An 11,085-nucleotide genomic window follows, 5' to 3' on the forward strand; every position below is an offset into this window, starting at 1 on the left:
ACTTAACCTCAAAAAAATAACCGGTAAAATAACTGATGAGTGATGTCGTTCGAGAGTTGAGTTAGTTTTGCCGCGAAATTTGAATTTCTTCCGGCACCTCCTGCGGGCGTGCATGCTTTAGAGGAAGGGAGGGATTTGCTGAGAAGAGGCAACATTTACAACTTAAAGGGCGAGCAGGGCGAAACTTGAAAAGAATTCTCAAAACTTCATCAAAATAGATAACTGACCCTAATTTTAATCAACATGTCGACAAAATTTAATTAACAAGCCCTCCCTCCTGCCTTCTTCAAATGACAGCGTGGCCCCCAGGGCAAAAATCTCCGAACGATGCTTCTGCCCTCCATTATGATTTTTCCACAGGATTCCTCGTAAAAAAAGAAATGAGAACAAAATTATATGTTGGAAATTAAATTGAAATCTTCTTCTTCTTCGGTTTGTTTACTAGCTTATATTCCAGATGTAGAACCTACAGCCATCTATAGACAAAATTTCAAACTTGGTACTAATGAAAATGTATGGGTAAGGACATTTCCTTACCCATACATTTTCATTAGTACCAAGTTTAATAGGAGGTAGAGTATTTTGTTTATTCTAGCCATCACTATTTTCACGCTTAGAGACCCTTCTAAGCGACTTCCTATACCGACTTCCTATGAATTGAAGTCAATGTACACAATTTGTACACGTGTATTTATTGTTTAATGTTCACTCATTACGTCATTGCTTAAAAACCTTTCGAATATTCTGTGAAAATTTCAAAGAATGGCGTTGGATTATTCTACTTTAATAAATAAAATGGAGATTTTAAAACATTATAAACAAGATACCAACGCTTTCCTGCATATATGTAAATACCAAGAAAAATCTAGTGATCATGAAAAAAGTTTCTAGGTAACCATATTGAGCAGAAGCAAGGTACCTACTATGAGTCCCAAGAATTGAATACGTAATACTGAGGGCAATGAGGTTGCTACGATGTTTTTCCTTAATAAAAATGCAAAACCAGGGAAAACGCAGTCACGATACATTAGCTTAGGACTGGAGGATAGGAAATATTATCTTTGTTGTTGGAATGCAAATAAAATAAATCAGTCAACAATAAATCAGTAAATCATAAGTAAAAAAAACTCACAATTTTATTTTATAGATTTGAGCAGAAAATAAAAAAACAACAAGATAAAAGTTACTTAAATACAACAAGAAAAATTTGTTTGTTTGTTTGTGCTGATCTAATAGACAACAAAAGCAGCATTTTCAGCTAAAAATGAAAACAGTTGGATGTTGATTCTTGATTAAATGTGCTATAATGATAGATAAGTAAAATTTCATCAGCATGCGTTGGAGTAGCTACAACAAATCATAGGTAGCAAACTATATCTGTATTCTTTTTAAGAGCATTGAGTCCCTAATTTTTTCTTCATAGTAAAATCTTTCTTTTTACTGCTTTTTACAAGTAAAATACAAACTTCACTAACAGACTGATTGTACATTTAAGTAGCTGGGCAACAGAAACACATTTTCGGTACATATTTTAAAAATCAAATGAATAAAAGTACTCATTTTTATTTATTATAAATATTGCAAGTTCTTATATGTGCTTATATTTTCTTGCGTTCTCCGGGCAAAAATCATGTAGAATATTAATTTCTTACTAGAATTTGGGCAACATGACTAGGTAAGGATATGAGAAATATACATCAATGTGCTGGAGTACTAAAAAATACTGTTTGACTTTGAGAGGTCTGCGGTGAAAGGCAATTGTTTTCTAATTGTTTGTTGAAAGAAAAAAATGATCAGATCCAGTTGAAAGATGGTTATTTCTGCTTCCAAGAAAGGTTTTGAATGAGTATCTACATTTATAATGAAAAATAATAATAAAAATAGATTTAAAGCTCTTCTTGGAAACATTCAAGCTTAGATTAAGATCAAATTCTAAATCTACCTCTTCAACTTGTAAAGTAAAATATTCTTGCACTCTCAAGAAAAATTTTGTTTTTTCTGAGTGTGGAGATCTTTTTTAATGACCACATCTTTGATGCTACAGGTACAAAGAGGATAATATGTATTAAGCACTCAGTAAACACAATTAGGAACAAAAGCGCACCGGTTTAATAGTTTGAAGATGTGCACGAGGGGTTCGGTTACTTTTCATCCTCCATTTTCACAACCACTTTGCCCCTCAAATGGCCATCTTTAACTGTTTGATAAGCCTCTTTCAGTTCTTGGAAGCCAAACTCCTTGTGAATGATGGATTTCATCTGCGGGAGAAGAACACAAAATTTTAAGTATTAGAGAACAGGTGACAAGTTTAAAAAAGTCAAAATTGAGACACTGGAAAAATATCTTTGAGTGAACTCTTAATTTGTATAAAACATGCAGGCCCGCCACAAGGGGGGGGATACTGGGTCCTTGGTACCGGGGCCCGGGCCCTGGAGGGGCCCGTGGCGCAGGTGACAAACCACTACGAATTCATGTGTAACCCTTGTCTCGTAGGGAAAAGTGAGAAAATTACCCTAAAAATTCCGCAAAAGGTGAATAAAGTTTCAAAAACACGCTAGGGCACTATAAAATTTTTCTTACTTTTTTAGAGATTTTCAAGATTTTGAGTATATGTAGAATGATATTTTTAGTAACTGCGTTTCATTTTCTTCCGTTGTCGGATGCTAAGAGCCTCCTGTCTGGGCATCCTCGACTTCAATGGCTCAACTCCCTTGTCATAGACGTACGGAAGGGGAGTCCAGGGGGGCCCGGCTCCCCATAGAATTGAAAATTATCATCTGGCCCCTCAAAAAAAAATTTATAGATGTTTTGAATGCAACAATTCGAAAGTTTTTGGTGCTGAAAGTAAACAAAGAGGCGTAATTATTCTGCAGAAATTGATGGAAAATCTCCATCATAAGAGCTTCATAATGCGTCCAAATAGATTTAAAATTTCAAAAATTTCCCGGGGGAGGCCCCCCGGACCCCCCCCCCCCCCCCCCGTGCTAGGGGCCCGGGCCAGAAAATTGGTACCAGGGCCCGAGATGGGATGTGGCGGGGCTGAAAACATGCAATATATATTTGTATATAGTAGGATTGAAAGGTTGGCTGCTTGTTCAAATTTTAGGACAACGGGTTACATTAAAATTATTTTCCTATTATTTTTTAAGCCAAGAGCATACTCATCAATTTTTTCGGCAGATTTCATTACACCCTGTTTCATATTGTACTTGGTCTCCTACATAGTTGGTGCATTACTCGGTAGAGACCACTGCAGGCAATTTTTACTCAAAAGTCCTAATTTGATTTCTACTGTTGATGTCTCGACAATTTAAAAACAGGTCTTAAGAATCTTGAGATAAGGAGGTGAAGGCACTCTAGACGCACTGTCTGTTAAATATAGAGAAAGAAAGAACTCATATATTTTAAAGAAAAAATTCTTAAAAAATCTGTCAAAGTTCGAAAACCCTTTTTGTTTTAAATTTAAGTAAAAATGCCACTTTGAACTTTAACAAGTTTATTATCTTGTAATTTCAGTAAATTTTAACAACAATTTTACATCAACACTACTTAAAATTTTAGTTTTTTTTTTTTTTTTTTTTTTTTTTTTTTTTTTTTTTACATTGCAAAATGTACGGTTCATTTGTGTTCAGCATCACTAGGGATTTTTAGAACATGAAAAATTTGTATGCCACTTAATTTTTCATTTATTGAAATTTCACTTGGAGCTTACTTAAAAATGGCAAAAAGGGTTTTGTACGCATGCGTTTCAACAACTTTTTTACGTTTTTAAAGTCTAAATCTTAATGTCAATGCTACTTAAGAGGAAGAGTCATGGTCTTGCAGACATCAGACATACTGAATTTTGCTACAGCTCCGCAACCTCCTATAATACCAGTTAAATAAGTCAGAACATTCCTACACAAACTTACCTTTTCTGTTTCCAATAGATGCGCAATCTCCTTGACACCTTGATTCAAAGGCATGAAGAATCCCCAACGAACAGTGCTTCCTTTGAATAGATTGGGTAGATTGTTGGCCAAAAGGCTGAAGCCGTTTAGAATCATCCCATTGATAACACCATTTTCATCAATGTTGCGTAACAAAGGTGACTTCAAGGTAATAAATTTGGCTAAGGACCATTCTTTCAGTAGGGGCAAGTAGTTGGGTATTTCTGACTCCGGAATACCAGCTGCATCAAGAATGATATCGTACCTAGAAATTAAGATACGAAATTGTATTGCAGGGCAAATTGTATCATTTTAAAAAAAAAAATCAAAGGAAAAAATTGTGAGGTTGACATGAATAATCTTCAGTTTTTTTGCGACATCAAATGGGACCAACCTCTCGTGAATTAAAGCACATTTTAACCATTATTAAATCAACGTTGCTTAACTGAAAACAAATATTTTTCATGGATGCATCTTTTAAAGTACGTAACAAGGTGGAGAAACGGTGCTGGGTCCACACCATTTTGCGGGGAAAACAAAGCTAAGAAAATGGCGCGGCGAAATGGTGTGGACCCAGCACCATTTCCCCACCTTGTTACATACAGTTCGGGCCACTTCTAAGTGTTTTTTTTTTTTTCTTTTAAAGTACTTTTCCTGTACACAAAGATGATTTTATTTAGATCTTTAGGAGGAAATGTATTGACTTACTTTCCAACAGATTGCAAGACAGAAATAAGTTCCGAAGCATTGGATGAGTAGTCGATGACAACATCTGCTTTAAGAGACTGTACCAAGGGAACTGCGTCTGCTGCACACGTGGCAACCACCTACAACAGGATATTGCTTACTTAATCCGATTATCGTGAGTTACATACATTATGACCGTCCACAGGAAAGAGGATTAGGGGGATGGAAAACTGAAAATTGGGATACTGGCTCCATTGGTTAGAGGTGTGCTTTTTCAAAATTATGGCGTAAACAACACCCTAGAAGTCAACAAAACCATACATATGATTGATTGAAATTAATACTTAACGAAACAAAGCTTTTTGGGGCTGCTCTTAGGTTATTACTCATCATTATCATTGTGTTAAATTCTGACTCATCAATATTTTGTGTTGAATTCTGCACCATTTTCCTTTTAACTTAGAGGAATTATCCCTGAAGAAGAAATATTTCAGAAAGAAAAAACATGTCTAGTTACGAATTTCACATTACAGAAGCTAATGATTAAGATAAAATAATTGATACCAAGTGAAAAATTGGTGAGAAAAAGTTATTTCCTCACTCCTGAAAAAAATTTCTGATTATACTCTCTTGAATGAGTAGAAAATAAGATGAAATTTTTGAGCGCCACAATCATGATTCGCATTTTCATAGTTGTCATTTTGTAATGATGCTATAAGTCTGCAAAACAAATCAGAGCTAAGTTGATCAGATACCTGTGCATCCCATGCTTTCAACAACTGAATCGCCGCAGAGCCAACACCTCCTGCACCGCCAATGACAAGTACAACCTTGTTCTTTGGTGGAATTATTGCCAAGTCACCAGTTACCTTCAGCGCAGACCATGCTGTCAGACCAGTATACAAAGTTGAGCCTGCTTCAATTGGTTTTATATTTTCTGGAAGTTTATGAACCTGAGGGCAAAATTTTAAAGTCAGCGAGGGGACAAAGAATTGTGATGAAAATTTCAAGATTGCACCTTAATAGAAAAGCTCTTTAGAGGAGGAACAGAGAGCTCTTTTTTTACTCTTTTAAAATTTAAGTTTTAGTCCCATTTCAGTTAGCAAAAGCACCCACTTTTTAAATGAAAATTCTGGACCAGATTTAATCCAGTTGGTAAAAACTGAAAAATATGGTTGAAAGGCTAAGAATTTCATTTGGACTACTTCAAACAACAAAAAATTAATGTTTTTCACTGAGAACTGAGATAGTTTCTTACATGCCTTGGAAGATTGATTTGAATTTCAAGTTTTCATTTTATGCTTTCATGCCCATGAAACCTTCAATAACTTTTTTGGACTCTCCTGGTGGCTACTACGTACCCCAGAGTAAGCGATAAGTAATCTTAGAACCTTCTCTTGTGACAATTCATTTATTGATTGCAAAAATGGTGTAGTTTGCCAACTACAATACAAAGAAGGATGAGCAAACAATGCATAGCTTCTTAGAATAACTTACTAAACACTTATGCGCAGTGACAAATTCTGCATGACAACCACTTTCATGAGGTTGAGTAACTCCAAAAACTTCATCTCCAATTTGAAACTCAGAGCCAACTTTGTCTCCTTTAGCAATTATAGTGCCTGAAAAGTCCCTGCCCAGAGTCAAAGGAAACTCAACAATTGGCTCACAGCTACCAGCTTCTGTTTGGCGAATCTTGTTCAGCAGAATTGCTCCGTAACCATCTGAAACGAAAATTGGAAAGAATTTTGGGTTAAAATAAAAAATTTGAATTATAGACAAACAGCACCATGTTATGATGTAATAATTGCTTGGTACAATGATACCCAATCAAAGTGAGAATTGGGACCAATTTTTGCCACCTCCTTTCTGAATCTGTGAATGAATTCTTTTAATATCAGGTTTTGTCTGGTTAAAGACTGCACGGGAGTACAGGCTGAATTCAGGGGTAACTACTGCTTATGAACAATACTTTGAACAGCATATAAAGATCCTGAACACTCACCTCTTGGCTGAAGTATAACAAGCACCATTTGTGCTTCACACTATGTTGCCAAATTCCTGAAACTTGTCCAATTTTTTACACACACAAACACACACACAAAAAAAAATACTGATTACTTGAAATTAGACCTAATATTTCTTTTAACATCAAGATTACTCCCTTTTTTCATGAAAGGATCATGCAGAAGTATTAAAAAAATTTCAAAATAATATTGATATTTCCAGCAACACAGCTTCTAAGCATAAATGGTACTTAGGATACTTTGGAAAGAATGTGAAGAAAGCTGTCCCAGTAGCAAAAACCTCTTATAACCCTGTATGTAAAAAAGTAAAATCGTAGATCTAAAGACAAGGGAAATTTCATGAAAAATAGAGTTATATTTACATCTTAAAATAAACTTGGATCACTTGTGCTTTGTTTCAGACTGAGCATTATTTTCCTGAGCAATGAATTCTTCTTTTATTTGGCTCTCAATGACATAACATTCGGGCAACATTTATGTTTTTGAAGTAATAATTATTTAAGTTAGCATAATAATTAGTAAAATCTTTAGGTACCTATCTAAAATTAAAATAAATTGGAAGGATGCATTATTTTAAGGATCATTTTGAACTTCACAATATTGACAGAGGTTACAATTACTATTTTCTTCAAAAATGCATTCAAATCAGGGTTTTGTAGATTATATGAATATAAAGAGTTACGTGAAAGAACAAGTCACCTTCGCCTAAAATTCACTTTGTGTTACAATATTTTTCACGAGCTTTTCATATTTCTTCCCTTGGTCACTACTGATGAGGTGTTATGAAGAGATAGCGCCTTCCACAATTGCATTGCAACTTGATGATCGACTTACCTACCGCATGAAAAGGAGCCTCACTCCAAAACTGACCCTTGAAAGCAAAGCTAATTTAAGTACTACTAAGGATATTAAAATAATTACTTGTCATAGCTACGTCTAATGGATTGACACTTGATGTGGACACTTTGATGAGTATACGATCAGAACTAATGCTGGGTAACCTAGCTTCGGAGAGCTGGAGTTCATCGAGGCCACCGTAAGAATGAATCTGCCAAGCCTTCATTTTGCTTCGAACTTGATCTACTTTTGGTTCTGCGATGGCTGCTAAAAAGCGTTGAGTCTGATGTTGCTGACATTTTAACTTGAGGGCTTTGAATAACTGAGAATGGGCAATCAATTTTGAACTGGACATTTTAACACGGACTGCTATCACTTGATCTCTGAGCACAACTTACAAGACAGTGCAGAGCCACTGGAGGAAATATGAAAAGTTCTGAGTCAGTTACAGAAAACGCCTCAAAAATTTATGACTTCAGTTCAAAATATTCTAAAGAGAAGTTTATGGGAAGAAAATTTCACAATATTGTATTGATAAGCTTGCCCAGCCTTATCAATAGCTTTATTATGTAAACAAAGGTGAAAGTGAGGTTAAGCAAACTTACAACTTACAAACAAAAAATACACTAGGAATAGCGATCACGTTGACTCCTACACTATGCATGAAAGGTTAGCTTAATGAACATTTTGATAGGGGAAAAACTTTTTCTTGCATATTTAATTCAAGAAAAAACTATGACAAGCATCTTCTCTCTTTGTGAGCTGCGCAAAGCTCTACCACGTGTACCATGAATGGTGGTACCGCCGTTCAATACATGAAAACTCTTATCATTGGCTGATCAATTCAAGCGGGAAAAGTGACGCGGGATTTTTAATTTTGCGGAACTGTTCCCCTCCTGCCGTAAGTCACTCCTCACAGTCAGAACTAAGAATGATTTCCCTTTATAAAGCGTGAAGGACATACAATTATTCATCCAGGGTACCTAAATTTTTTAAATTTGTAAAGAAGTCAGGAAAACGGGTCCGTAAGAAGGAGACTTAAATTCTTACAGCGAAAAAAGTGACTTGGGGTTTAAAGTATTAATTTTCAGGTTTCTATTCCTCGGACTAATTATTGAAATAGACAGACAAAGCGATAGACCAATAGGAAAAAGGAAAATCAAGCGATCCTACTGGTGGAAGCGGGTGGTTGCGATGGAGAGACCGCGCATTAATGACCGTATGTGTCGACTCTTTTGATCCCGGCTACTTTATACTTGATTTTGACGGTTTTATCCTTTGTTTGAAAAGTTCACATTTTTTGTGACACATTAGTGCCTCTCTCTTCATCTGTCATATGTATGTAACTCTTCCAGAAGTGATAGTTGGGTCAGATAGACTCAGTTTGAGATTTCTAGGAGTAGCCGTCCAAAAAAAAAAAAAAAAAAAAAAAAAAAAAAAAAAAAAAAAAAAAAATCCCTGATCCGACACAATTCTCGCCAATATACCAATTATTTTTAGGCATGCAAGGCGCTGAAGCAGGGCCGAATTAAGGGGGTGGCCACATGGGCCGCGGCCCATGGCATTAAAAAAATCGGATTCAGAAAAAAAAAGTATCAATGAGAAAAGAGGACAAAATCTCTCTTTCCTGAACGTATAGTAATTTCTAATTTTGTCGTTTTTCGGTGATACAAGAAACAGAATCTTTAATTAGTCGCGTTTAGAGAGGAATCTAAACACGCAATTTGGCCTGGGGCTCAGCGCAGAGAGGAATGATGACGAGGACTTGAGATGAAAAGGACAAGGCCTCGGCGCGGCAGTCGGCATGTAACACATATTAGCGCCTACAAGACTGCATGAATACTTCACGCATTGCGCCAAACACAGTGCGATCAGCGGCGCAGCGGTGGAAGTTAAAACTATTAAACCACATTTATGTTTGTTCTTTCATAATTTTTTGGTTCATTTCTTATAGATGGAGGACCTTGTCCGCACAGAGGTAGGTTAACGGAACTTAACTTTCGCGCAAAGCTCTGTGAAATTTTGCTAGTAGTGTTGACAGGGCTTTCTCAAAAAATGTATCCAACACGAGTAGGTAAACACGTCTTATGCACCCCTCCCCCTCCGGCACGTTCAATTGATGGTTTTTATTGATGTTTCAAAAAGAATGAGAGGGAGGCGGCAAAATACAGGCGGCCCGTGGGCGGCAAGTAGGTAAATCCGGCCCTGCGCTTAAGAGACCTTTACACATGTTCTTTATTTATTTTTTCGACATGATTATTGATTTAGACACATCATTTCATATTTTGAACAAACCTAATGTTAACTTTTCTTCAAGTTTAAAAATAAGAGACTCCTCAACGTGGGTTGTGACAGCGCAGAGATACAACTATTCGTCCTTGATGGATGTCCGTGTTGTATCGGCAAAATTGAAGGCGCGAAGTGTGAGCGCGCATTGCTTCGCTTTATGCTGCTTGTGAAAGGTCACTCACAATCAGATTCGGGAAAAGTTGAAAGCGAAGCCCGAATAAGCCTCCTCTATCTGCGGCTGTGTTGAAACTCGATTTGTTTCTTCTTCTTTTTTTTTTACAATTTAACATCCGATTGTTTTTTTCAAATGTGTCTGTACCGGTGCACCTATATATTAGGCTTGCATGTACTGGCACCATAGCTCCCCGACAGGAGATAGTCGGGTAAATTTCACTCGGCTTGGGGTTTCTAGAGACATAGTTGCCAAAAAAATTCCCTACCACTCAATTGTTTTCCTTTTCTTCAATTTGATAATCTCTTTTCACGATGTAATTTTTGTGATGTGATTTGACCCGGCTTGGGCATCTAGGGCTAAGGGTTTTGTCTTTTTTTTTTGAGCATTTTAATATTGCGTTAGTAAAAAAAAGTAGTGATTTCCGAGCCACCTCTCCCAGCGAAGGGTGTTTCCTCATGGTCTCAACTATGAATAAATGAGGCAATATATATATGGAAGGAATTTTATTTAAATATAACGTAACTACTACAAGTATTTCCTGGTATCTATCTACATGGTTTAAAACTAAAACTAAATCCAAAATTTTAATTTTGGTGGGAATAAATCATTTTAGATCTTCAAAAACTTACAGGCGCCGGTTGGGTTTATTCGTTTTATGCACAGGCCTCTCCCTCAAAAACAGATCCTTTTTCGATAAAAACTATTCGAATTTTTTTCGAGCAAGCGGCAACACGAGAGCGACGCATGATTGAGCGTGCGACGACGCACGGTGGGGCGAGTCAATAGGAGAGGTCGTACAAAATTTGGAAACTTTAGACGCCTAAAACTCCGTCCATACAAAACTTCGAGGTTCTAAAAGTGGTTTCCTCGAGAAATCTCCGACTAAACGCACCCCTTGAAATTTAAAATGCACTGGAAAAAAAAAAAAAAAAAAAAAAAAAAAAACACATTGGATCTAGAGTCCGACTCTTGAAAACATTGACAAGAAAAAGGACTCTTGATTCAATCAAATTTAAGCTTAAATCAAAAGGAAATCCGCTTAAATTAAGAGGCTTGGTTCTTGATTTAAGCTTAAATCTGATTGAATCAAGAGTATTTTTTCTTGACGATGTTTTTAAGAGTCTGGACTCTAGATCCAATG

At 36.3% G+C, this 11,085-nt stretch overlaps 1 protein-coding gene across 1 annotated transcript; it reads right to left on the reverse strand.

The window, feature by feature from the left end:
- Positions 1-1,118: 1,118 nt before the first annotated feature.
- LOC109031156 (reticulon-4-interacting protein 1 homolog, mitochondrial) lies at positions 1,119-8,051 on the reverse strand. The gene is made up of 6 exons (XM_019042511.2): positions 7,565-8,051; positions 6,114-6,340; positions 5,372-5,569; positions 4,638-4,756; positions 3,912-4,194; positions 1,119-2,258 (listed from the first exon to the last, which is right to left on the reverse strand). The coding sequence occupies exons 1-6, from the start codon at positions 7,833-7,835 to the stop codon at positions 2,142-2,144; spliced, it is 1,215 nt and encodes a 404-aa protein (XP_018898056.2). The 5' UTR covers positions 7,836-8,051; the 3' UTR covers positions 1,119-2,141.
- Positions 8,052-11,085: the final 3,034 nt, after the last annotated feature.

Source organism: Bemisia tabaci, chromosome 3 (assembly GCF_918797505.1).
Source record: "Bemisia tabaci chromosome 3, PGI_BMITA_v3".
NCBI lineage: Eukaryota > Metazoa > Arthropoda > Insecta > Hemiptera > Aleyrodidae > Bemisia > Bemisia tabaci.

What these genes read in the sequence shown, in the direction of transcription:
- LOC109031156 (XM_019042511.2), bottom strand. Translation starts at nt 7,835, where the DNA reads ATGTCCAGTTCAAAATTGATTGCCCATTCTCAGTTATTCAAAGCCCTC. An exon ending in ATTAGACGTAGCTATGACAA is followed by an intron (nt 6,341 to 7,564) that starts GTAATTATTTTA and finishes TTTTCGTTTCAG; the next exon opens with ATGGTTACGGAGCAATTCTG. An exon ending in TCACTGCGCATAAGTGTTTA is followed by an intron (nt 5,570 to 6,113) that starts GTAAGTTATTCT and finishes TTTTGCCCTCAG; the next exon opens with GTTCATAAACTTCCAGAAAA.